The following is a 27564-nucleotide window of genomic DNA, read 5'->3' as shown; positions in this document are numbered from 1 at the left end:
GAGAGCCTTCCCCCTCCATCCCTAGGTAGACCAGAGTATGTTGCCGTGATGCATTGGGTTCCCTGGAGCCCAGGACTAGAGCTTGGGAACAGAGAGTAGGATGCTTCCCTGGATTTGTGTGGGTGGAAGGCAAGTGCTCCAGGATAACACCAGGTCCAATGTTGTCCAGAATGTGAGATAGGACGCAGACTCCACCAAGACCTAGAGAGCTCGGTGACACTTTATTGAAGCGATTTTAGGAAATAGGCAGGCATGAGGAGCAGGCAGTTCAGAAGGGTTTGAGACCATCAGAGCGGGGTGACTTTTTTCTCTCCTGTCTTCATGTCTACAGCTGGCAGCCAGTCCCTGCCTGCTTTTGGAATGCATTTTGGTCTTGAATACGTGGCAGGTATTGGGAAGGCTCACAGTTCCTCAAGTAGGGAAAGATCTCTGTGCCTACGTGGCTCCCCTCTTCCACTGTTCCCCTACCTCTGCTTCCTTCACAGGCCGAGCAAGCATCCTCTGAGAGCGAGGAAAGACACAGGGGGAGGACTGCCCCTCTCCCGTGTCTGCCCTCTTAGGTCTTCCCTGTGGGGCAGGGGGTTTGGTGGATTGCCTTAAGAGTTGTGGTTGTAGCCAAGGCTGGGGACAGGAAAATCCACACTGTAGATATTTCAGAGACAGGGAGATAGAGAAAGAAAGGTCAGGAAGGAGGGAGCAGGAGATCTATTGCCAAACGGATGAATGGGAGAGGGAGAAAAGAAATAAAGGGGCGGAGAGGAGGGATCGGGAGAGGAATCACATATGGTGGGGGAGGAGGAGGAGAATAAGGAGGGAGGGTGGATGAGAAGGTGGAAAGAGAAAAGTAAGCAGGAAAGAGAACTTTCCAGAAAAGGGACATGGCTACCACAGAGGATGGAGAAAGACTCCTGAGCCCGGAGGATTATTCTGCAGGGGGATTCTCCCAGGGCAGTTCTAACACAGGCCAACTGGACTCCCTTACCTGGTGCACCTTCTGCCTCGCTGCCTTCCCACAGCCTGGCGTGAGCCTGCCTCCCTCCCACTCAGCAGCAGGGCGGTTCTGTGTGGGGCAGTAATTCTAATATTGGCTTCAATGAGGCTGATTGGAAGGCGTTTGGCTATGAACGATCATGGAACATAGTCCTAGGCCATGGAGAACTTTTGGGTTCTTGATAAAATTATTCTATTCTAGCATGAATAATTGAGTTGGTAATGTTTTGTGTGGTGTTGATTTCTTATTCCAATATTCTGGTGGTGGGAGTTGTCAGGGGAAGTGGCTGGTGGCTGGGTGGGGACAAGAAGGCAGGAGGTGAGGACACAATATGCCGGCCAGTTTGGCAACATTCCCTGGTGTGAGGGGGGCATGTAGGAGATGGTTCTGTGTGCAGTGAGAGAGCACACACGTGTGAACTCTGGCCGAGATTACACTCAACTTCTTTGGGGGTACCAAGGTCAATCCTAAGCTCACCCCTCCCCCATAAAGGAGTATGGGTGCAGTGGACTCGGCTCGGATGGGGAGAGGAAGACCCTACTTCTTCACCCTTGCTCTGGAAGCCACCGACGGGCAAAGTCCTAGCCTGGGTCTTGGCACAGAGCAGTTGAGTCAGCGTTAGTTGGATTGGATGCCTGGGGACTTTGGAGGGCTCTGGGATGAGGAGCAAGGGGGGTACCTCCTTGAGACAGAGGGATGGGCAAGGTGACCTTAGAACTCACAGACCACTCCCCTCGCCTCTGGCTGTTGATTGTGTGCATGGAGCATCAGCAAAGCGGCAGGCCTTAGGGTTGGGCATTGGGGACCTTGAGGGGGCAGCCGAGGCTGGCGGGGCCCTTTAGCTCCTGTAACTCTTCTTGGTGGATGACGTCTTGGAGATGATACGCATGCTGGAGCTGCTGCCACTCATGCTGCGGCCACTGGTGGAGCTAAAGCCGCCGCCCCCGCCGTAGCCCAGGCTGCTGCTGTAGCCGCCTCCGGCCACACAGAGGCCACCGCCACCTGCACTGTAGCCTGTGCCTCCGGTGGAGGAGACCACGGCTGTGGAGAGAAGGCACAGGGCACGCTGGCACTCTCCTCCGAGTCCCCAAGATCCCCTCCCTGGCTCTCAGCCCAGGTGGGCTCCCTCCTGCGGTGCTTTCTTAGGGAACAGGAATCTCCTCGGACCCGGGGCAGGGGTCAGAGAGGGTGGGCACGGACTCGCTGTCCCCGTCACACACTGCTCCACACTGAGCATTCCAATTGAGGGACTGCGCAGTTTTCAGAGCACCTTCACAGCTGTGAGCACGTTGATCTCAACGTGCCCGAGAGGACACTATTACTCCCATCGCCTCCGTGCCACAGAGGAAAAACGGAGGCACAGAGACATCAGGCAGCCTGCCCAGGGTCACACCTGCTCTGTGCTTCTTCCTCCTCTCCATGGGCCTCTCCTATTGGATGGAGCACGAGTTCTCCTCTCCTAGGCGGGATCCTAAGCTCCCCACTGGAACAGGCCCAAAGGCCATCCAGATGAACCTCCCCCAGTTGGAATCACCTATGCCACATCACTGAAAGTCAATGGTTTGTAGTACCTGCTCAAATATGTTCAGTGATGGGGAGCTCACTACCTTGGGATGTGGCTCCCCACCGCCTGTCAAACATTTGAAGATGCCTCTTTGACCTCCCCTCTGTGTGTCCATTTCTCCAGGTGAAGCAAACCCGTCCCTGTTATCAGCTGGGTTTGAGCTCTCCCCAGCCTGGCTTTCTGGCCTCCCTTGGTGGTCTGAGCCACACGGGGCCCAAGGAGACTCTAATTCTCGTGCCCAGGACTCAGTGCTCCCTGAATGTCCCCTCATCCTGCTGGACTATTCCGTGAGATGATTCTTCCTGCTCTCCCCTCTGCGAGCCGAGGCCGAGCCGGGTCAGTCACTGCTCTACTTGTTTGGTGAATTTTCTTCAATTCTAGATATGCCTCCTTCCATTTAACCAGCTTGGTAGCCTCTTGTTAGCTGGGCGCGTTTGATTTCCTGCCAGAACTCGCTAAGCCATCACTCTGCGAGTTGTCTGTCCTGTCCTGTAGCTCAGGTCCTCTGAGACCACAGTAGAGTCCTTCCTGTGGACACGTGACCACCCTGGGACAGGCCCTGGGGGGTGAGGTATCACCACAGGTCTCTCTTGACCCCCCAGAAAGGAAAGGCCAAAGGAGAAAGGGGTCTTCACAGAGCCCTTGAGAGGGTCTTAAAGGCATCCCTGCCCACATCTATCACCAAATCCCTGGTAGTGATGCTATTGCTTTCTGTTTTGACTCCCACTTTTCTATTATCCCAAGACATTTACTTACAGATGTTCACAGGTCCGACACCTTCCCCAGTGAGTCTGTTGCAGGGGGGAAGAGAGAGAGACATTTTAATTTGCTGAGAAGCTGATGAGCCCTGGGCTCTTTGCATTTCTAGCTGTCAGCACGGAGTGCTTTCTGTATGCCAGGCCCTGTGCTTAGCAAGCCTTTTGTTCATCTAGCTAATATGAATCCGTGAGGGAAATCTAGAAGACAGACCAAGGGAAAGTGCATAGAGAAATGGGGAAGGACATGTGTTCACTAGAAAGGGGCAGTCAGATTGTAGGTATCTCTGGGCAAACACAGAGCCCCTGAGGTTCAACGACTGTGTGGCGTCATTTGTCATGGGTGTGGGCTGGAACGGCTCTGCTTATGGCCTTCTAGGTAGTCGTGGGCCACCTCTCCCCGACACCTGTCTCCTTGACCCTCTGCCGTGGGTCCAAAAGGAACTATAGGAATGGCTGAGACTGCAGGGTGCCTCTGGGGAGCAGCTGCGTTTTAACCTCGTTTCTGCCCTTGTACTTTCTGTCTGGGGCCGACACTGTAGGGCTCTTGGTGTCTGTGGTGTTTGTTGCCCTAGTGGCATCTGTTTGAGCCTCTCACCTGCACTCCTCGCCCTCCAGCAGCTTGCGGTAGGTGGCGATCTCGATGTCCAGGGCCAGCTTGACGTTCATGAGCTCCTGGTACTCCCGCAGCTGCCGGGCCATGTCCTGCTTGGCCTTTTGAAGGGCATCCTCCAGCTCGGCCAGCTTGTGCTTGGCGTCCTTGAGGGCCAGCTCCCCGCGCTGCTCGGCATCAGCGATTGCGTTCTGGAGTGTGGTACACTGCCAGGAGCACACGGGTTTGTGAGCTCGCCCACAGACAGTGCAGTAAGATGTGTGTTTTAGGTTAAAAATATGGGAGGATTTCCTGAAATGGATTTCATGCAAAGGAGGTGGGAGCCTCATCATCTTTAAAAACAATTGGGGCATCTGGGTGGCTCAGTCGGTTGAGCATCCGACTTTGGCTCAGATCATGATCTTGTGGTTTGTGAGTTCGAGCCCCGTGTTGGGCTCTGTACTGACAGCTCAGAGCCTGGAACCTGCTTTGGATTCTGTGTCTCTCTCTCTCTCTCTTCCCCTCCCCCACTCATGCTCTATCTCTCTCTTTCAAAAATAAATAAACATTAAAAAATTAAAATAAAAAATAAAAATGAGAGCAATCTCTGTCCTCCTTGGATAATCTGAGACTTAGCTATAATGGATAAAATGATTTGGGGGGGGGTCCTTTCCAATGCCACACTTCTCTGGATAGTTTTGTCTTGTATGCCCCCAGAGGACAGACTCTTCCCTAGAGGGGGGCCCAATGTCCCTGGAGTGGCGGAAGACTGCACAGTTACATTCCTGGCCAGTCACGTATCTGGGGAGGCTTCTCTGTGCATGGGCTGAATTGGGACCAGGCCCAGGTCGGCCGGCGGGCAGGTACATGGATAGACTGTCCTCTGGGAGCTCAGCTTTACCTGTTTCTTCAGGTTATCAATCTCAGAGCGCAGCCTCTGCATCACACGGTTCAGCTCGGAGATCTCCATCTTGGTGGTGCGGAGGTCATCCCCGTGGCGGCCCGCAGACCGCTGCAGCTCCTCGTACTGGGGGCAGGGGAGTCAAGAGGCAGGGGCCGTCAGGCCAGAGAAAGGATGGCCGTGGCTTCTCAGGGCCCAACAGGCTTCCAGCGCGCTGCTTGGCGGTGCCTCCCTTTGCCCCCACTGCTACTTTCCATCTAATTCCATCTGCATGGTCTCTTGGCTCTGCCCTTCACTCTCCATGTCCGCGGGCTCCAGCCCACAGCTGGACCCTTCCTGTCTGTGCCTGGAAGTCCCTCCACATCAGGGGTCTTATCCTCAGAAACTCAGCAGCATACAGGCGTGCGTGTCACTCTCTGATTTTAAAGCTTTTTTCACATTTGTGACCCCCACCCAGCTCTAACCTGGAAGATCTTATTGTGTAGCCCATGTCCAGCCTTTGCTCCCAGTCCCTCAGCCACTGCCAGCTGAACCTCTCTTCTCTGGATCCAGGAGACTAGGCCTTGCTCTTGTTCCCACCTTGCCTGTCTTGCTCCTGCTGGCACTGATGGGTGGTACCACCCAGCTGTCCCTTGCTGTCCTCCACAGGGCATTGGAGGTGTGTCTATCCTCCTCCCTGGCAGAGGACTGACCGCCTCCTGCCTGCATCTGGCTGTTCCCTCAGGTCCTGACAGTGCTGCCCAAGGGGTGCTCCCGATGGAGGGACAGCCCCAGGCTGAACGCATATCCCTTTGACCCCATCAGACTGGGACACCTGAGAGGACAAGGCTGTTGACCTAATTCGCCTTTGAAATCCCAGTTCTCTAAGATTATTTCATGGACTTGGCCTTGACCCTTCACCTTGATCTGGTACCAGGACTCGGCCTCGGCCCGGCTGCGGTTGGCGATGTCCTCATACTGGGCCTTGACCTCAGAGATGATGCTGTCTAGGTCCAGCTTGCGGTTGTTGTCCATGGACAGCACCACGGAGGTTTCTGAGATCTGGGCCTGAAGCTGAGCCAGTTCCTGTGTTGGGGGCCAAAATAAAGAGCTGAAGCAGGGTGTGTGTGTTGGGAGATGGTGGCCAGGGGAACAGACCCCGGCATCAAGGACCTCACTTGCACTGTTGGGGTGCAGCACCTTGTTTAGGCCCGAAGGGATGGGAGGCACATTAGGAAGATGGCTGAGTTTATGCCATAGCCTTATCATCACCTCATCTGCAGGCAGAGAGCAGCCTCACAGTAACTCTAGCCAACATCCTCCAGAAGTCACTCCCACTATCAAGGGAGTGCACCTTGCTGTGACCTGTCAGTGCCAGGATGTCTCATGTTCTGAGAAAACACAGCCTTTCACACCAGAAAAAGAAATCCTCTCATGACAGAACACTGAGTCAGGAGGAGCCAGAAACTCTGCTGCATCTCAATCCTGTTTCCCAACTTGGCTCCTTCCTCCCTTCAGGGATGGGAAATGGAAATCAGCTCGAGACAGCTGAAAGGGCACCGGAACAATACATTCGAGTCTCAGGTCTGCCAAGCAGGTTAGATGGCTTCTCTGAGTCTCAGAGGGGCTCATCCTAGAATTGCTTCATATGCTTTCCATGAGGATTAAATCAACTCATATCCACATAACACGATTTTTGAAAAGGTAAACCACAATCAGTTTGTTAATGATCACTTTCCAGGATCATCTAAGGTGGTGGTTCCCAAAATGGGATCCTCAGACCAGCAGCAGCAGCAGCAGCAGCAGCAGCAGCAGCAGCAGCATCACCTGGGAACTTGCTCGAAGTGCAACATTTTGGGTCCCACCCTAGACTTACTGAATCAGAACTGGTGTTTTAACAAGATGTCTAGAAGATTCTGACACACTTTGAAACCTGAGAGTCATCGGTCCAAAGCAGAAATCTAAGTGAAACTATTCCTTTCCTTTGTTTATTAAACAGCGCCGCTGCTCCCTTCTCCCCGCTCATGTATTTCCTGCTTTAAGAAATTATTACTTCATTGTTGTTTCACAATCTGCTTTTCCCAAGTAGTTTTCTGATAGCTGACCTAGCTCAGGGGGTCTCAGCCCACATGCTTGCAGCTGTCAGCATTGAAGTGAGTACAAAAAAGAGAAAAATGATGCCTTTGTGCCTTATGTGGGCTGCAGGGTGGTCATTGAGCCTGTCCAACTACATGGAGCCCATGCTTCTGCTCCCAGAACATGACCAACTTCTGCTGGGCACCAAACATATGCAATGCACAGGCATATCACGGGTCCTTACCAGGCCCACTTGGAGGCACACAATGCACCCTGCACCCCTGCCTTGACATCACTGACCCCATCTCTACCACTCTACCTCACTCACTCTCCTCCAACCACCATGGCCTCCTCTTGGCATTCTCTGATCCTCAGTTCTTCAGTTTCTCTTCAACTATCACCCACCTCCTACCTGCTACGGTTCCTTGTTGTTTCTTTCCATTGCCCCTGCTATGCCTTAAATGGTATAGTTTTCGATCCTCTCTGTGCTGCCTGTCTCTCTTACTGTAACAGAAGCTCCAAAAATGTAGGCGCCTTGTTGTGTCTGCTCAGCACTGCCCCTGTAGCCCCTAGAACAGTATCTGGCATACAGCAGTGCATGACAACATGTGTCTTCAGAAGAACCAGGCAGTTGTGCTGTGTGCTTCTAGAAGCACCCAAGGGCTCATTAATTGCGACCTGGTTTGTGAAATTGCATCACCCTACAGCCTCTCTAGGAAGAGTAGCTGATAAGTCTGAGCTGGACTGGGTGAGCCTGGCTGCTCAGATATGTCTGTGGAAATCACGTATAATTCAATGATAGGGATTTTTTTTGTCTGACCAACAGACATGTTTGGTCCAAATGGTCAAGGTGGAATTTCTCACCTCATCTGAGCCCCCAGCTGCCCTAGGGAACCTCATTTTGTTCCTTAGTAGGGAAGGCAGCATCTGTTCCATGAATTCCAGCCCAGGGATGGGGTGGAGGGCAGAGAGAAGATGAAGGAAGGAGTTGTCAGTCTCTGTGCCCAGCCCAGGACCCCAGCCTCCAACGCTTGTGGGGAGAGCACCTGGCACTGCTTACCGCATCATAGAAAGCTCTCAGGAAGTTGATTTCATCCATTAAGGCATCCACCTTGGCCTCCAACTCCACCTTGTTCATGTAGGCAGCATCCACGTCCTGGGCACAGAACATGCTGTCACTCTGAATCCCATCCTTTGTGGGTCAGCCAGCCTCTCTGACTGGGAGTTAGGCTGGAGAAGTTCATCTCCCGGGGATGAGGGTGTTTCTTTGTTCCAGGATATGGAGTGGAACTTGCAGGAGGGCCCATACTCTGTGGGGACCAGGGCTCTTGGGGAATGCCCACTCACTCATCAGCTGGTGCCACATGAACAGATATCTTTTGTCACCTGCATGTGATCAGGTCAACCCCATCCTGGCTCCTTGGGCCTCTGCTGCCTCTGGGCTCTCTCAGCCTCTCCCCACACCTTCCGTGGCCTCCCCCCTTCCTCACACTCTCAGCAGCTCCCTGCACCTTACACACCGCTGCTCCATTCTCCCCGCTCTGGCTGGTATCCCTTCCCTCTTCCTGCCCCCGCTGAGCAGAAAGATCCATAACTCCATGGAGCTGATCCCTGTCCTGCCCCTGTCCTCCTGAGCCTGACTTGATGTCCTGGAGACTCAGCTCAGCACAGGGTCCATTTTGCTTGTTTCTCCCCACAGGGACTCCACATGGGGAGGAGCTGGTGTCATGATTTACAGCTGGGACTTTGGAGTCCCAGATCCTGACTCACTGCTGATGATCTGGGTAAACTTGGGCAATTTACTTAACCTGCCTGAGCCTGAGTTTTCTCACTTCTAAAGTAAGACCTGCTTTGGGGCCCCTGGGTGGCTCAGTTGGTTAAGGGTCTGGCTCTTAATTTTGGCTCGGGTCATGATCTCACAGTTGGTCGGATTGATCCCTACATCTGGCTCTGCGCTGACAGCATGGAGCCTGTTTGAGATTCTCTCTCCCTTTCTCTCTGCCTCTCCCTCACCCACACGTGCACATGCGTGCACACGCAACCATGAGTGTGCACACCACACACAATCTCTCCCTCTCTTTAAAAAACATTAAAAAATGAAGTAAAACCTGCCTCAAAATTAGTTGCACGGATTAAAACTTGTAAGGCCACTGGCTTCAGTGTCAGCTGTCACTCCCAGAAGGGGCTACCTGGGCTTCAGCGTCAGGAGGGAGAAACCCTGTCCCCTTACCTTCTTGAGCACCACAAACTCGTTCTCTGCTACCGTGCGCCTGTTGATTTCTTCTTCGTACCTGCGGGAAGGATCAAGAAGTGGGTTGTCAACGGTGACCATTTTGTAACATATAAAAATATGGAATTAACATGTTGTATACCTGAAACTAATAGAATATTGTATGCTAATTATAAATCAATTTTAAAAAAGTGGATTGGTGTTAGGAGCAGGGTTCTGCGAGTGAGGTCAAACAGTGGGGGCTGTAGGTGGGTAGATAGTGTGGGTCTCCAGAACGGACATGGAGAACGTGCTACTGGAGCATAGCTCCCCTGTTACACATGCCCCACTCCCATCCCAAATCAATCACACAACCACCTCTGCCCAAACAAAACTCAAACCCAAAACAACAATGAAGCAAAGTCACCCCCCTCATTCCTCCTGAGATTGCATTTCTCAGGGCTCTGATCTTTAGAGGGCTGAGGCTGCATAAAGGGGCCAGCATGCCTCCTTTTTCACCCCCTTGGTATCGCCCCAAGCCAAACAGAAGAGAAGAACAGAGAGGATGGTCTGACCCAGGGCAGACAGTCCCAGGCCTTGGCTGGCTCCTGCGGCCTGTGTTGCCCTCATGTGGCCTTGCCGCTCTGTTCTTAGTTGCACTGAACCATGGAGAGGAAGCAGTCCCTCCCACCAGCAGCTGCCCAGGTTTCTCATTCTTCAGTTTGGCCCTCGAGAGCAGCCCCACTCGCCCCGCCCCCTAGGGGACACTGGCCTCTGGGAAGGAAGCTCCCCTTCTGCTCTAGGTGATCCTTTTCCTCCCAACCCTCCTGAGCATCAGTGAACCCCACCCTTTTTAGCAGCTCTGGGCAGCTGGGGTTGGGGCTTTATCTCCTCCACCTACCAGCTGAGTCACCAGGGGCAGGTCACTTAACCTCTCAGAGGCTTTTTCTCATCTTTGAATGGCTTGTCCTTATTTTTTTAAAATCACCAAGCACTATCCTGCCTTATGTATATAACCAGAATCTCCCCACTTTGATGTTGCCTCAGCTGTCCAGTAGGATCTGAGGGAAGCTCTTTCCTGCCATTGAATTTCCAATACTATGCCTTCTCCCAAGTCCTCTGGGAGAACTGTTTGTGGTTTCCCTTATTGCTTCCTTGTGCTGCCTTTTAATTAAATCTGAACATGTTTTCTTTTTTTTTTTAATTTTTTAACACTTATTTTTGAGAGACAGAGAACGAGCAGGGGAGGGGCAGAGAGGGAGACACAGAATCCAAAGCAGTCTCCAGGTTCTGAGCTGTCAGCACAGAGCCCGACGTGGGGCTCCAGCCCACAAACTGTGAGATCATGACCTGAGCTGAGGTCAGTTGCCCAACCGACTGAGCCACCCAGGTGCTCCTGAACATGTTTTCTTCACCTAACTCCATGCAACTGTCCTTGTTTTCTGTGTTTTCCAGCTCACAGTCACTCTCCCTTCATAGGCCTCTTAGATACCTGCCACAGGAACATGGCTGTCCATCAGCCGGGAGCATGCTCTTCAACAGATCCCCAGCCCGCCCGCCCCAGTAGTTCTCCCCTGTGTCTCTTTCCTTCTCCACCTTTCTATCTCCTCCTCTGGGAAGCCTTCTTGGACTGAAACACGGTTACCTCGTGTTTGCATACATGTTATAAATTAGCCATCTGCAATTGTTTCTCTTGCCTATGTCTGCATCATTACATACCTAATCATCTCTATAATAAAAATAGTTAACACTTACTATGTGCCAGGCACTGGTCACCCTACCAAGTATTTCATATGCAAGTTTTGATATAATATTCTCAATCCCTATGAGGTGGGCACTATTAATATCCCCTTTAACAGACAAAGGACCTGGGTTCAGAGAGTCTGAGATCATTCAGTTAGTAAGCAGTTGAGCCAAGATTCTAAATCCACTGACTCTAGAGTCTATAGTGTTGTCCAGTAGAACTTTCTGCGACAATAGAGATGCTCTATATCTGCATCGGCTATGGGGCCCGTTAGCCATGTGTGGCAACTGAGCACTTGAGATGTGGCTAGTGTGACTGAGGAGCTAAATTCAAATTTTATTTAATTTTAATTAATTTAAATTAAAATAGCTGCATGCGGGTAGTGGCTACCATTTCAACTCAGTTCAGACCTGAACTCTCATTACATTATTCAAAGCATAACCAAAACTGCTTACGAAATTACTTATTTTGTTTGGACCAAGAACATCAGAAATAAATGAAATCAATAAAAATAAGGAGCTGCTTGAATGTACAGGCATGAACATGCCATCACGTTTAGTGGTGTGTGTGTGTGTGTGTGTGTGTGTGTGTGTGTGGTTCCGTGGAGGAGGCAGAAGATAGGTCTCCTCTTGCTTTGATCCTGGCCTTGGCCAGGGTTGGGGTGGATGCCCAAACATTGTGCAAATTAGCCGTGGGACTGAGTGGAACAAATGTGATGGTGAGATTCTAGAGGTTTCAGTCCTAACTCATGAGTTGCCCCTTGTATCACATTGGATAAAATAGTTGCTATCTCAGAGCCTTACTTTCCTGTCTGCACACTTTACCAGATTGTTGTTCAAATCCTGCTGTTTGTGATCATGTCAGTTACCACCCTCTATAGCCCCACCCCTCCCCAGAGCCTCAACAATCTTGACCACAGGGTCCCCTTGCTTTTTCTGATTCCATCTCACTGCCCTGAGCCTGTGTCCCCTTTCTCCGCTGGACTGGACACTTCTAGAGAGCAGGGCCTCCCAGGAGCCTCAGGGCAGGGACCTCCCAGAAGCTGGTGGAGGGTCCACTCACTTGTTCTTGAAGTCTTCCACCACGTCCTGCATGTTCTTGAGCTCCGTCTCTAGCCGTGCCCGCTCTCCACCCAGGCAGTCCAGCTGCCGCCTCAGGTTGCTGATGTAGGCTTCAAACATGGGCTCGATATTGGCCCTGGTGGTTTTATGCTCCTGCAGGAGGCTCCATTTGGTCTCCAGGACCTTGTTCTGCTGCTCCAGGAACCGCACCTGTCCCAGCCAGAGGAGAGAAACTGTGAGGGCTGCCCTGTGCAGCTTCCCCAGAGGGCTCTGGGCTACAGGACCCCCCAACAGTGCAGAGAGGCCCTGAAAGACCTTGGAGTCCAGGTAGCAGGCTCCTCTTCTTCATCCTGGAAGGAGCCTGGAATGTCAAGAGCCACCCAAATGTTGGTGCAATGGCCTGGGAGGCAGGTGGTGGCTTGGTTTGGAGATGGGAGAAGTAAGACCAGGACCAGAGAGGCTAGAAATCATCCATATACACCAAATCATGCTGATGTGTGGTAGCTGAAGGAAAGAACACTCCACCACCATGTTCCTGGGTGGGATTTTGATTCCCCTTAAATGGGCAGGAGGTTCTTGGCAGAAAATGTAATCTGTCCACTTCCTTTCTTACGTGATTTCTCTAGATCTAGAATCTGAACTCAGTTGCCCATACAGTCCAAGAATGCTGAAATGGGTCACTCTAACGTCGCGTTGAGGGGAACTGGGCACAATCCCAGCCATGTCGACAGCCAACTGTGTGGCCTTGCCAAGCTCCCTCTGCACCCAGGTCCCTTGTGGTCTTGTGCTACTTATTTGGTTTTCTTAAGTTGCACTCATCTGCTCCTTTGTCTGGGAGGCAGTCCTGTGAATATGTGAATACTTTCTCGCTAAACAAAGTCCTTCCTTTGGGAGCAGCTGGAATGACACTCAGTCTCAGAATGAAGGAACAGAGGAGCCTCCCAAACAGAGAAGATGGCAGTGTGCCTACAGAGAGCCTCTAACAAACACCCTACTCCCCCTTCCCACCTTTCTCTTCCTTTGTCACAGGCCGGAGGGCAATCCTGACTCCAAGTCCCTCCATAGCACATCCCCTTTTCTCCACTATCCTCCAGATAAACCAAGAAAAGGAGGGCCCACGGTTCCCCTCAGAGCCGGCCTCCTGGAAATCTCACATCTGTTGGTACAAACCCCAGGCCAAGTGGGCTGGCATGGGTGATAAAACTCAAGAAGCACTGCTTCAACAGTCCCTTTGGTTAGATATGGGACCATATGATGAAGCATTTCATAGCCTGTTAGACCTGCACAGTCACCTTGGAGTCTGTCTGTCCAACCCAACCAAGGCCCAAGAAGTTAGGCAGTAGAGCCTGGGCTGGAAGAGTCTGGCACTCTTCTTTCCAGACCCTTGAACAGCTTCTTCCCAAACAAAAGCAACCAGCTCAGATGTAAACCGGTGGTGGTGCAAAACAAAATAGCTTCTTTCCCTGGACATGGGGAAACCCCTAAGAGTCCAGGCATCCAGCAGGGTGCACTCAGGGCTGACATCACAGCTTAGCTCTCACCGGAAGAAAAGTGGGAAAGCCGGCCCCTCGCCAGTCACAGACATACCCAAATCACCAGGGAGGCCACCACAGGAGGAACTGCCTCTATTAACTGCACAGGATGAAGTGACCCCAGCCCACTTCCATGAACTGAACTCATAACCTTTCTTTCCTTTGTCCTTTTCCCTTCAAAACGATCCATTTTTGCTGTCTAATTTTAAGCCAAGTACACATTCATTATCCATCAAAAGAACAATGTCCTTGCAGTAGGTCAGACAGCTCTAGAGTGTAGAGATGAACATTTTTCTGCTTCCACCGCAACAGGGTGGGAAATCACTCCCTCCTTCATCTGGCCGGCAGTCTCCCCAGCCCCCAGGATCACAGGTCCTGGGCAAGTCACAGTAGACCTCAGAAAAGCACAGAAAGGACACATACCCTGGGCACCAGCAACTTTCCCAGTGGGGACCACTTGCCTCTCACCTTGTCAATGAAGGAGGCAAACTTGTTGTTGAGGGTCTTGATCTGTTCCCTCTCCTCCTTTCGTACCCGCTGGAGAGAGGGATCTATCTCCAGGTGGAGGGGGGTCAGGAGGCTTTGGTTGACGGTGACCTCCTGGATGCCCCCAGAGCCAGGCATCATCCCAGCTCCAAATCCATACCCACCGAAGGCTCCCCCAACCCTGTAGCCCATGCCTCCGAGACCCAGCCCATAGCCAGCGCCCCCACCGCTGGCCCGGTTGGAGCGGTAGCCTCCACTGATGGAGATTCTCTTGCTGCCTCCAAAGTTGTGGAGGCTCCTGGTCCCGAAGCCACCCCCAAAGCCACCCCCAAAGCTCTTTCCACCCTGGGAGACGGAGACAGAGCTGAAGCTGGGCCGGCAGCCTGGGAGGAGGCTGGCCGAGGAAGCACTGAAGTTCCGAGTGCCTCCTGACTTGATGGTGACAGAAGATCGTTGGGTCATGGTGGGAGCTGGTGCCAAAGAGGCAGAGGAGCGAAAGTATCAAAGGAACGAGGAGCCTTCCAAGTCTAGCTGTCCCAGGCTCTCCTTCACTTTTATGCCTTTCGAGAACTGGGCTTGGCCGGAGAACATCAAAGACCACTCTGTTGAGTTCATCTCAATGGCATGTCTGGTCACAGCCCATCTTCCTGCCCCCTAATCATCATGGGGAACACCCTACCCAGGGCAGGACCAGGCCTGGTCCAGGTCCTGCTCAGGACCAGGTCCCGAGCCCCCCACCCACCCAGGTTCTCAGGCTCACGCTACAGACACTCCCACTCTTTCCCAGCTGCTCCTCTCTTTGGATTCCCAGGTCTTAGACTCTGAACTTGATTAGGCCCTTCCTGTCACCGGGAAAGGAAAAGAAACCTCCTTTACTGAGGATTCCATTTGTGCCAGGCCATGTGGTTGGTTATTGCCAGTGTTATGTCACTTGATTCTCATAATAACCTTGTGAGTGTGGATGACAATAATAATTGCCAATGTGTATTGAGCAGCTGCTAGAGGTGGCTGCTTTACACCTGTCTTCTCATTTAATCACCATGCAGCACCAGGGGTAGCCGTTATTATTCTTGTTTTGCTCATGAAGCTACTGAGGCATAGAGTCATTGAGAAACTTGGCTGAGGTCACGTGGCTCATGCCTGCTGAGCCGATGTTAGGGCGCAGTGGTCTGACAGCAGGTTACTCTGGATCTTTGCACCTGACACTGGTGGAAGAGAGATGGCTTATCTGAGGGTGGCAGGCACAGGATTTCTTGCCACATTCCTGTCCCCTCGTCTTCTCTCGTCCGTGAGGACCAGGGACATTTAACAATTGCCCTCAGAGTCATTTCTCTTCTTCCTGCCATCCCTCCCAGCCCTTCCTGATTTTAGCCCCTGGTTTTAGATTCGTCTTCTCTTGTCTTGGTTCATGGCCTCTCCCCCCTGCCACTTAGCTTCTTGCACAGCACCCTCATTGATTGTGGTTCAGACTCTCAGTTCCTAGCTCCCACCAGTCCTTAGCGTGGTCCTGAGCCTGGAGCCCACTTCCTCTGAGCCCACATGGGCTGTCCCTAGTCTGGGTGATGCCGGGCTCAGGCCTTATGGGAGGGGTTCAGCAGACTAAACTCAGGAATGTGGGTTAGACATCCTGGATGTCTCACTGCTGCCTGCAATTATGGGCCTAAATGGCTCCCCTGCTTGGTGAAAGCATTGCCCCCAGGGCTGACTTTTAACTCCTCTCCTGGCCTGTTATTTCTCTGCTCAGGTCTGCAAGTTTGAAGCTGTCAGGGAACAATCAGCCCCTTTGCTGGAGGAGGGCTGGGCCGCCCACCCTACGTCAGTGTCCTCAGAAAACAGTCTGGTTTTGGGAGGGGATGGTATCGCCTTGAATGACATACAGAGTAGGGAGGATGGACACAGCTTCTGCCCAGGGGCTTGGGCTTCTCAAGGAAGGCATCCCAGCATGAGGCCAGAGGAAATGGGCAGAAAGACCAGGAAGGAGTCTAGCCAGCAGTTGGTGCCCCCTCCATCCCTCCCATCTCCCGAGTCCAGCATTCTCCGTTCTGAGGGAAATGGGGAGGGTCTGATGTGCACTGGGGACTGCATCCCCATTCCAAACAGAGGGATGGACACCGAACACATTCCACATGCATTTAATAGACACATTCCAGGGAGGGAATGTGTCTCACTCCCAGCAGGCAGCTCATAAGCACCATGAGACAGGTGGGGCTGACAACCTGGCATTGAGATGGCCTGGAAAACACTGACTCCCTAACTCTGCAACTGGAAGGTGGGGAGAAGGAAGGAGGAGCTGAAGCGGGGGAGGTCTCTGCACGATAAGCTGAATGTGAATCTTGAAGGAGGGCGGCAGTGGCACAGGGAGGGGACAGGGGCACTGTGGGGACTGCCAGGAGGGCAGAGGCTGGCTTAAGTTGGGGAATGGGGTTTAGCCAGGGCACCAGGCTTCCTTCCCAGCAGCACGGGCAGGCCTTGTGGAAGGGGAGAAGAAGGAGAAGGACCCAGGTATCCTGTCTGGGAGTGCAGGCAGGCCAGGTCTGCAAGCAGGCAGGCTTCAGGGCAGGGGTGAGGAAGCGAGGTGGCCGCACTTAATGCTTGTAGCTCTTCCGGCTGGAGGATGTGGTGGAGACAAACTTGACACTGGAGCCACTGCCCCCGAGGCCCCGGCTGCTACTGGCACTGAAGCTGGAGCCACCCAGGCCTGCACCCAAGTTGTGCCCGGTGCTGGTGGTGAAGGAGTAGCCGCTGCCCCCACCGAGACCCAGGCTTCCACCTCCAGTGCTGCTACCACCGCCGTAGCCGCTGGAAACGGTGGAGGTGACCACAGCTGCCAGAGGAGAGGAGACATAGTCAGAATCAAGGGCAGGAGAGAAGACACCCAGGGTGTCAGGGCCTGTGCCCTTAAGTCTGTGGGTGGGGGCTGGGGGTGGGGGTGGGGATAGGGTTGTCTGGTCAGGCGGCTGCTTTATTCCCTGCCCACTTGGTGAGATCTCTGTCCTGTGCTCAGCTTCGTTTTCCCTGGGCTGTAATGCCAGGCAGCCTTCCAGTCTGGAATGTCTTCCTGCCTCCCCTCTGCTACTTGGTGCCTCGCTTCCTTCCAGAACTTAATGGAGACTTCTGTCCTCCAGGCCGCTATCCCATCACACTCCCCTGTGGCTCTGTCCCCGTCTCTCTCCGTGGGCCTGGCTCTGGTGTCTCCTTTCCTTCTCAATGGCATGTACATGCCTCCTTTAGTGTTCCCAGCCCCCACACCCTGAATCCCAGAGTGGGGCTGGAGTCATCTTGATAGACTGAGGGACAGATGACCCACTGGCTGGCCAACTCTGCTCCCATTCTACCTCCAACCTGTCTTTTCCTAACTTTTATAACCACCCAATCACCTTCAATATTCAGTACCCTATCTGGGGCTCTTCAGAAGGGAAACTAAAATAAAAATGGACTCTGTTATAGAATGAGTTGTGTCTTCCAAAAAAAATGTGTTGAAATCTTAACACATGGCTGTGAATGAAACCTTATATGGAAATGGGACCTTGCAGACAGAATCAAGTTAAGAGAAAATCATTAGGGAGGGCACTACCCCAGTATGACTGGTGTCCTTCTAAGAAGAGGAAAGGTATCCATGTGAAGACAGACACATAGAGAAAGGGCCAGGTGATCACAGAGACAGCAATCAGAATGATGCAGGGCAAGGAACACCAAGAGTTGACAGCCACCTCTGGAAGCTAGGAAGAGGTGAGGAAGGAGTCCCCTCCAAGTGTCAGAGGGAGCAAGGCCTTGTCGACGCCTCCGCTTTGAATTGCTAGTTCTAGAACCGTGAGACCCTACATTTCTGTTTTAAGCCACTCAGTTTGTGGTACTGTGTTGCTGCCCTAGATAACAAACAGAGACTTTCAGGTGCTTTCAAGAGAAAAGAATCTTTAGAGGTTATACCATTCATCCCCAAAACTGGCTTTGAGGGTCTCTGGAGCCACTAGCCAAGGGTATCAGCGAGGGAGGACACCTGGGTAGTTCAGAGGGCTCTGGCTTCTAGAATCATCGGTTACAATAATCAGTGCTTTTGTGAATCCCGCATTAATGAAAACCAAACTCACTCATACACTGTGAAAGTCATGTCTGTTAGCCTCACGATGCCAGCACTGAGCTCTGTGAATGAGTGTTCTTCACACTGCCGGGCCATTCCAGCTTGCCAACACCCTTCCTTGTTCCTGAGCAGTGGCACCCAAATGCCCTGTCTTATGTGCTCTCACTACCTTGGAAAACCTTGGTAACCTTCTGTCGTTTATGCTCTGCAGAGCATAACTGAGTGGTAGGGCTTCTCTCTACACTGTTCCGGAAAGGGGCTGCCTTACAGCAAGGACCTTGGACCCAGTGCAAAAGCTCCCTTTGAGGGCCAAGGGCAGACCAGGGTTTCATAAATCCCGTCTGTGCTAAATGTTCATCTCTGAGCTAGACCTGCACCCCCAGCAAGAAAGGTGTGGAATCCCGGGAGGTGGGGGGTGGAAGCTGTGTGTTTTCTAAACCCATGCAGAAGAGTTCCAGCAGACCTCCTATCACCCTCTCTGTGGTGTCTTTCACTTGCAAAGAGGTTAGACTTGGGACATCAAAGATTCTCTCTTAAAAAAAAATTGCAGGGGTGCCTGAGTGGCTCAGACCGCTAAGTATCTGACTCTTGGTTTCAGCTCAGGTCATTAACTCATGGTTCTGGAGTTCAGCCCCACACTGGGCTCTCTGATGTCAGTGGGGAGCCCGCTTTGGACCCTCTGTCTTGCTCTCTCCTCCCCTCCCCACCTTGCATGCTCACACACACTTTCTCTTAAAAAAAAAAAGACTCCCAATATGGCTCTCATTTTAAAGAAGTTAAGACCTCAGACCTCAAAATGAACCTGATTCGTGGGCTCCCTTCCAATGCCACATGCACGCCCTCCACCCTCCCACACGATGCCTGTTCCCAACCACATGCACACCAAATGACGTGGGAGGATGTCATACTCACAGATGTTAACTGGAGAAACACCCTCACCACTCAGCCTGGTTGGGAGGAAGGGGGAGAAGGAAGGTTACTATTACGTCCAGCAGCTTGTGGGCATTTGAAACAACATTTCTGCAATTAAGTGCATTCAAGAACCCTTTATTATTTTTATTGCAGAAGTAATGGAGGTTGAAATTATTTAAATACTAGTAGTATTGAAAACAATAATCTAATGAATGAAATAATGTGGAGTTTGAGGTTCTTAGGAGTAAACCCTGTAATCTCAAAGACACATTTTTTTGGTTCAAACTAGGTAGACACCTGGAGAAAATTAAAGCTAATCATACACTAGGGTCAGTTGGAAAGGCAGGGCTTGTTAAGGAACAAGGAGATTTCTCTCTCAACAATGGACTGTTGTCATGCACTGGGCAGTGCTGAGGTGATTATAGGTGTGGAGAAGAGTCTGAGTCATAAACATAACAATAACAATAATCAGCCTATTATTGTAGCAACTAGAGTAATTTTGCTTTACCATGCTAAGGACAGAACTGGCATTCATTCATAAACACATACTTAGAACATTAAAAGGACCTGTTACCTACATTATGCTGTTTAATTCTCTCAGTGACCCCATTAAGTAGGTATTATGATCTCAGTTTGATGGATAGGGAAATGGAAGCACAGAGAAGCTGACAAAGTTGCCCAGTTTTGAAGCCAGACTCATTTGAGTCCAAAGCCCGTATCTCTGGCCACGAAACTGAGTGATTGCTAAGATTTTCTCAACACTTACTATGTACCATGCATTGTTCCAAGAACTTTATGTGCATTTCCTTGTTTCAACCCTCTGAATAACGTACGAGATAGAAACCATGGTTATCGTCATTTTACAGATGAGGAATGGAATGGTAAAGTAATCTGCCCTCCGTCACACAGCTGGTAATTGGCAGAGCGCAAAGGTCCCACCGAGCTTTGGGGCTCTGATGGTTTGGCCTCTTTATTCCATCACTGAATAAACTGAGGACCAGAGTAGGGATACTGACTTCCCTAAGGTTATGTGGCTAGTTTGTGGTAGGTCTGTACGCCCAGATCCCGGGACAATTTATTCTCAGCCCAGAGCCTTTCATACCACATATCCAGACCTGCCACATAACCCAAATTCTCCTTTGATAGAATTTGATTACCTAGGACCTGATCAGATCCTAGATTTCTACAGGTGCCCAAAGCAGTTGTACTTCAAATAATGATTTACTGGCCTGGAAAGAAATTATGTCTGTTTTCTTTTTCTTTCTCATAGTCCAGTTCCACCTGCATTTTGCTCCCTTTTCCAGGAGAGAAGGGGGCCACAGCAACCCGAGCCCCTAGGAATGCTCCGGCAGCTGGAATAGAGCAGGTGCATAGCCCCCCACCTGCATTCCTCGCCCTCCAGCAGCTTGCGGTAGGTGGCAATCTCCACATCCAGGGCCAGCTTCACGTTCATGAGCTCCTGGTACTCCCGCAGCAGCCGGGCCATGTCTTGCTTGGCCTTTTGCAGGGCCTCCTCCAGCTCTACTAGCTTGGCTCGCGCATCCTTGAGGGCCAGCTCTCCACGCTGTTCTGCGTCAGCAATGGCCGTTTGCAGGCTGGAACACTGTAAGAAAAGGAGGAAGCCATGAGCTTTACTGACAGCCCCTGGAGGTGCAGTGCTTCTTGGGCAGGGGTCCTGGAAGCATGGCAGAACGACCCAGGAGAAATGAGTGTGCAAGGAGCTCTCGGCTCTCCCCAAACTCCACCTGCTTCTTGACGCTGTCGATCTCGGCTCTCAGCCTCTGGATCATCCGGTTCATCTCCGAGATCTCTTGCTTGGTGTTGCGGAGATCATCCCCATGCCGGCCCGCTGTGACCTGCAGCTCCTCGTACTGATGGAATTAGAGCAGACTCAGTCACTGCATCAGACGCCTGGGCTGGGCACTCCCTGTGTGCACAGCCTGGCTCTCAGTGCCACCAGCAGGCCCACCCATTCACTGATCATTCACACATTCCCTCGCTCATTCACTGAGGTGCTACTTCTTAGGCACATCTACTTGCCAGGCATGTGCTAGGCTCTGGGAATATCAAAGAGAGCATAATCAGACCCTTGCTTAGAGTTTATTGGGGGAGATAGACCTTAAATAAATTAGTATATTATTGAGTTGATATTTCCAAATTGGGATAAGTTCCCCTTAGGAAGTGAACAGGGGAGTGTAACAAAGGAATCTGACCCAGATATAGAAGTTGTGGGGATGGGCCCAGGGAAGTCCTTCCAAAGATGGGGGTGCTCCGGCTTCATGTTGAAAGATGGAAAGGGGTGACCTAAGTCACAGGCTGGGGAGAAAACATTCCAGACAGGGGAAATAGCCTGTGTGAAGACCCTACAGCAGGAAGGAGCATGGTGAACTGTAGGAGTGGGAAGGTGACTTGGTCACTGTCCTTGGGGCTTTCAGTCAAGGGGCATACATCCAGACCAATGTGACCATGAATTTTGGTAGCCCTCCAGATGTCAGTGCTGGGGGAGCAGGGGTGTGCTGCAGGGAATCCGTGTTGGATGGAGCCGGGCTGGGGGGCACAGTTCTGAAGACTTTGTAACAAAATCCCGCATCTGAGGGAGCTCTCCATCTGGTGGTGCATATCCAGGATGCACTCATTTAGGAGAAACAAACGCCCCCTGTCTCTTGCCCACACCTTTACCAAGGAAGAAGAGTCCCTGCTGGAAGGAGGATCTGTCTGGCTTTGAAAGCGCTGAGTGGCCCAGCTGCTCTGTTTCTAGATATACACGGTTAAAGGGAACAACAGGCCCCGCCCCCAAAGAGAATTGTTCACTGTAAATCAGCTACTGTGAATTTCAGCTTAAGCGCATCCCACCTCCACTCACTGTCTGTCTCTGCCTCCACTCTGTGCACACGTGGCACCTGACACCCTCTTCCTTCCTTCCTACCACGTTGCAGGGATAGGGGCTAAGGCAGTGCACTGAGCGTGGCAAAAGATGGAATGCCACATGCAAGTGAGCTCCTGAGTCTGAAAGGGGCCTGGATCTGTCAGGGAGCTGATCTCATGGATTGGATTATCCAGTCTACCACACCCTCCAAAGCCAAACCTTCTTCTGGCCATCTGTGACTTTGGACAGTAGCTCTCCATGGTCATCCCCACACCCCTCTTCCTGATACAACCTCTCTTGCTTGGCTAAGTGCCCATTTCTGCCTTCTAGCCCCACAGGACTTCTTATTCAGCCTTAAATAACATCTCCGTCCTTGGTAAGCTATTGTCCCTGGATGCTTCCAAATGGACTGAAGACCCACCTCTTCTTGGAGGCTTTTTATTAACATGGTCTTTTCCCTTTCTTGACGCCCCCCCCCCTTCCATTTACTTCATGGTCTCTCACACCAAAAATAAACTGTTTGCAGTTTATTTAGTTACAACTCTGTAACCCTACTTGACATACATGTGTCGAATGAATAAGCCATTTAGAAATAACTTTATGACTATTTCTTGGTTGTTTCGGAGTCTCACCCAGCCCCAACGAAATCATAAGTGACGTGGGGACGATGGCTGTCCTGAGCACTCAACATTGCCTGACCACATATTAATGTGTATGGTTGGGTTTCCATACGCATTTCAGGTTGACTTTGCATAGCACCAGACACATCTGCCATGTTGAAATAAACAGAAATGCTCATGTATTTCCCGAGGTTTGTGGCTAATAGTTACATGCTTATTTGGGGCTTCTGATAACACTAGTCCCAGAACCTATCATAGAGGTGCCCACACTCACCTTGGTCTGGTACCAGGACTCAGCCTCGGCCCGGCTGCGGTTGGCAATGTCCTCATACTGAGCCTTGACCTCAGCGATGATGCTGTCCAGGTCAAGGCTGCGGTTGTTGTCCATGGACAGGACCACAGATGTGTCACTGACCTGGGTCTGCATCTGGGACAGCTCCTGCAGAGCCAGTAAACGCAGCGTCACCAAGGCATGAAAAGGAGGGATCTTGAAATCACACAATTGACTACCCTTCTAGGTCAGGAATCCTTTCTTTGGCATCCCTGGCAGGGGTTCTTCCAACCCTTCTCTGGGCACTCACAGCTATTTATGGACTCCTATGCCAATCGCTGAGAAGCTTCTGGGTCACGGATCAGTGTGATGGGGGTGTGTCCCCCAGCATAGCTTCCCAAGACCCCTACCTGTGTGTTTTCCTTGGGCATGAAGGGTGGCTCAGTGTTCTCTGGTCCAAATTATACTAAGCTGAATATGACATGTTGATTGATATGCCAGCATAAAATGTTTCTTTAGGATAGAGTGAGGTTTAGGACCCTGTTGCCCCACATACAATGTGACTTCATCACTCTCTACTTCTCTCTCCCCTTTAAAGACCCAGGTCTCTGCCTTCACAGTGGCAGTGCTGAGAATGAGGCATCTTCAGAGGGCAAGAAGCACCCTGACCAATGAGCTGAGGGGCAGTTGGCATTTTTGAACTTTTTTGGGAAGGGAGAGGGAGAGGTGGTCTTAATTCTGTGGGAATGCTACCCAGGGACTTGGGATTCGAGAATTGGCACTCCCTCCTTGCTATGCTATGGGGTGGAGGTTTGAAGCCTTGGAGCTGGAGTAGGGTTTAAGGTGGCAAGATTTCAAGCAGTTCTCCCAGGTCCCCATGATCACCCCAGCCCCATCTTAGAGTATCTGGGCAAGATGCTGGGTGGAGTCCCTATATAGATAACATTGTCTGCAGCATCCTTTTCTTTCCAGGCTCCACACCTAGGAGGGACAAAAACATTTGCAGGCTCTTACCGCCTCAAAGAGCATCCGTAAGAAGTTGATCTCGTCTGTCAGAGAATTGACCTTGGCCTCCAGTTCCACCTTGTTCATGTAGGCTGAGTCCACGTCCTAGAACAACAGCACAGGATCCTTCTGTGACACCACAGCCCCAAGCAGTGAGTCCAGAAGAAGTTGGACGGACTCCTCCCTGGCCCTTCCAGGTTGGATTTTAGCAAACTCTGAGTCTGGGGTTTGGGGTTGGGGTGGGCTACTGCAAAGAATGGGAGCTTGAGTTCCCTGAGCTCACAGAAACCCAAGCAGGGTCAGTGGGACCATAAATACAGAGGGAGCCTTTTGGCAGGTTTGAGCTCTCCAGATACTGTCAAGGGTTATGGGACATTTCTTGGGAGTCCCAAGGGTTGAGTCACCCCACACTCCAAGATTCAGTTTCGAATCTTCTCCCTTGAGAGACTTTTCCACCTACCTTCTTCAGGGCCACAAACTCATTCTCAGCAGTGGTGCGCTTGTTAATTTCATCCTCGTACCTGTAAGCACAGAGAAGAGGAGGCGTGATGTTGAGCAAGTGTTCGGTTGAATTCTTCCAGGCTGAAATCTTCCCTTGCTTCTGGTGTAGCAAGAGTTCAGAGACCTCAAAGCCTTTCCAGCTCTTCCACTGACCTGTGTATGACTTCGGGTGATTCACTTAACCTCTATTTCTCCTTCTATAAAAGGGGAAATCATTTCTTCTGCCAGAAGTTTTTTTTTCTTCTTTCTTTTGTAAGACTAGAAGGTGAGCGTGGAACTTATAGGAATAGAAATGTGTACTTATGCAACTCCATCGTCTTAGAGATGCACAATTCCAATATTTAAAAAAATTTTGTGGGGTAGGGGTGCCTGAGTGGCTTAGTCAGTTGAGCATCTGACTCTTGATTTCAGTTCAGATCACGATCCCAGGGTTGTGGGATGGAGCCCCGCGTCGGGCTTAAGATTCTCTCTCCTCTCTCCCTTTGCCCCCTCCCCTGCTTGTTCTCTCTCTGAAAGAAAAAAAACTAATTTTACGAGGTAAAATTTGTCTGTTCAGGAAACTGTTCTGGAAGATTCTGATGAATTTTCACCAAACCTCAGAGCAGCTGTGTAAGTAGTATGCTTTTAGTAAGTAGAGTAGTAGCTCCACCTCAGAAGCCAAGGGTAAGCCAGCTAAAGGGTTAGGGAGGATCATCCCTTTTTGTTGGATACCTCAAGTACTGCAGCCTGGATGATGGCCAGTGAAATTTTGCCTCCCCCAGGAGGATCGCCTTGTTTACACTCAAAAGCATTTGCCCTGGAAATGCACCATTTCAATAGTAGAGCCCACATCCAGCAGAACTAAAGAATATGCTGGCTGTGAAATAGTATTATGCTTTCCAGAGTAGCAATGTTGTGTTTGATGATGCACACATCCCTTTGAGGTCATGTGGGCAGTTAAAATAGACTTCTTGTTAATAGTGATGCATGAGATGGGAGTCCGTTTGTTATCCCACACCATACTGTCTTCATCTCACGGGATATTGACTGCAGGTTCCAAATCACCCTGCTGGCACTGGCATTGGCTCCTTTGCACCCAGCTGGTCCTTATAAATAGGAGCCCTGGGATGACTGTGTGTGACCAGGAGCCCATCCCCCACTTACCTGACTTTGAAATCTTCCACAATATCCTGCATATTCCTCAGCTCAGCGTCCAGCCTGCCCCTCTCAGTGGTGACGCTGTCCAGCTGCCGGCGGAGGTCATTGATGTAGGCCTCGAAGAAGGGCTCCAGGTTCTGCCTCACCGTCTTGGAGCCCTGCTCTTGGAGGAGCTCCCACTTGGTCTCCAAGACCTTGTTCTGCTGCTCCAGGAACCGCACCTGCAGGGAGGGAGCAGGAAATCTTGAGAAACTGGGGAGGCAGAGCCAGACCCTCCAGTTAATAAGGGGGAGAAGAAAAATATGCTTTTTACCTGATACCCATCTGTCAGCTATATAATTGACATCTCCAAATGGAAATGAGAGAGCCCTTGAAGCTACCCCCACAGTTCTCTGGGGCTTCCATAGAACTGGTGTGCTCAGCTCAGAGGTCTCTTTGGGGAGACTCTACTCTTGGGTTGAGGGTCTGGACAACACTTGCTCTGGGTTAGGTTAGTTTGCTCAGTGGAAACTTCCTGTGGAGAACAAGTTAACTCTTCCTTCAGAGTTGGCTGAACCAGCCAGGTGGCTCCCAGGGAGGATGAGGGAAATTTCCACAAGGACCTGTGGGGTGATCTGGCCCCACTCGCAAGGGACCTGTCCAGCGGACGGCTCTTCCATAGGGTGTCCTGGTGGGGGCCTGTCCAAGAGTTCCTGCTACCCGGACCCAATGGCACAGATGCAGCCCCCGCCTCACCTTGTCAATGAAGGAGGCGAACTTGTTGTTGAGGGTCTTGATCTGCTCCCGCTCCTCTTTCCGCACCCGCTGGATGGAGGGGTCGATTTGTAGGTTGAGGGGAGTCAGGAGGCTCTGGTTGACGGTGACCTCTTGGATGCCTCCAGGGGGGCAGACAGGGAAGCCCGAGGCCCCATAGCCTCCTCCGGCTCCGCCCCCATTGCCAAATCCACTGGCGACCCCAAACCCGCTGCCGGCCCTGCCGCCAAAGCCACTCCGGAAGCTGCCGCCGCACCCCCCGATGGAGACCCGCCTGGTGCCCCCCAGGTTGTAGAGGCTGCGGCTCCCGAAGCCTGCCCCAGTGCTGCTCATTCTTCCCAGCCCCGCGCTGCCTCCCGTGGAGCGGGCCACGGAGACGGAGCTGAAGCGGGAGCGGCCGGTGGCAGGGGTGGTGGCCGAGGCTGTGCTGAAGCCCCTGCGGCTGCCGGTCTGGAAGGTGATGCTGGACTGCCTGGACATGGTGGCTGAGCGAGGCTGGCAACGAGAGCTCCCGACACGGGTGCGCGTGAAGGGGGATGGAAGAGACCGGGCATCTGGGGCGCCCCGGGCCGCCAGGGCTTTTATGGGTCTCGGGGAGGGGCGGGCACTGCTGATGGAGGCCTCTGATGGCATCCCCCAGGCATTCGCCAACCCTGAGCTCACCCTCAGCGCCCCTCGGAAACACCGGCAAGGCCACTGGTTGGTTCCCCTGGCATCCCTCCCCCACGTGGAAACTGCTTTCCAGTCGCAACTTGATCAGCAGACGAATGAGAGGCACGCTAATTGCTTTCAGTCATGTCCTAATCATGCATCTCCTAATGGGCTTTAAAAACACCACCTCATTTCTAAACCGCTTTCTTAGGCCTGGGACCCACTCCCTCCTGTGCAAACATTGTGTGTCAAAACAAGTGACTGCGATTCCCCTTCCCCGTTTCCCAGGCCTTCTTCCTTGGCCTGGGCGTCCTGTTCCTGAGCATTTCCTTGGGAATTACCGCCTGTGCCCCCTCCCGCAGCTGGCCTTCCAGGTCCTGAAAGGCCCCGCTGCACACATCTTTCTTGGGAAAGCACCCGGTTTTGATTGCCCCTTTCTTTTCCTCAGAAGCTGCCCTCTCCGTTGTGCAGGTCACACCTGACCTTCTGGAGCAGGAGCTGGTGCATGCACGCACACGTACGTCCTGTCTGTTCCCCTATGGTGCTCTGGGGAACAGACCCTCTGTCTGCTGGGGAAGGTTGTGGGTGGACCGAGATAGGTTTGAATCCCGGCCCGCCACTTACTAGTTGCGGCACCCTGGGCCAGTCACGAACCTCCTCCGAGCCTCAGTGCTGGTATCTGTGAAGTGGGGTCTGTGATGAGGATTCATGTGCGAAAACAGCTTCTGCAAGGCCTAGGGGCGTGCAAATGCTGAGTGAATGCTTGGTGAGTCTTCTCTCCCTCTGGGACCATCAAGCACAGATGAGAAGAGAGCCCATCCCATGGCAATTCTGGTGGGGATTCAAAAGGAACACAATATACATTCTTTTTCTTTAGTAA

At 51.9% G+C, this 27564-nt stretch overlaps 2 protein-coding genes across 2 annotated transcripts; both read right to left on the bottom strand.

The window, feature by feature from the left end:
- Positions 1-200: 200 nt before the first annotated feature.
- On the bottom strand, positions 201-14502 carry LOC112867738 (keratin, type II cytoskeletal 5-like). Its single transcript, XM_025930737.2, has 9 exons — positions 13873-14502; positions 11874-12082; positions 9089-9149; positions 7919-8014; positions 5704-5868; positions 4804-4929; positions 3909-4129; positions 3312-3346; positions 201-2032 (listed from the first exon to the last, which is right to left on the bottom strand). Exons 1-9 carry the CDS (start codon positions 14350-14352, stop codon positions 1830-1832), a joined length of 1596 nt encoding a protein of 531 aa, XP_025786522.1. The 5' UTR covers positions 14353-14502; the 3' UTR covers positions 201-1829.
- Positions 14503-16006: 1504 nt separating this feature from the next.
- Positions 16007-26610, bottom strand: LOC112867766 (keratin, type II cytoskeletal 75). The gene is made up of 9 exons (XM_025930771.2): positions 26016-26610; positions 25287-25501; positions 24103-24163; positions 23652-23747; positions 22641-22805; positions 20626-20751; positions 20263-20483; positions 18881-18915; positions 16007-16714 (listed from the first exon to the last, which is right to left on the bottom strand). Exons 1-9 carry the CDS (start codon positions 26511-26513, stop codon positions 16476-16478), a joined length of 1656 nt encoding a protein of 551 aa, XP_025786556.1. The 5' UTR covers positions 26514-26610; the 3' UTR covers positions 16007-16475.
- Positions 26611-27564: the final 954 nt, after the last annotated feature.

This window comes from Puma concolor, chromosome B4 (assembly GCF_028749965.1).
Source record: "Puma concolor isolate L17-30 chromosome B4, mPumCon1.1.hap2, whole genome shotgun sequence".
Taxonomy (NCBI): domain Eukaryota; kingdom Metazoa; phylum Chordata; class Mammalia; order Carnivora; family Felidae; genus Puma; species Puma concolor.
This window is presented reverse-complemented; position numbering and strand designations above follow the sequence as displayed.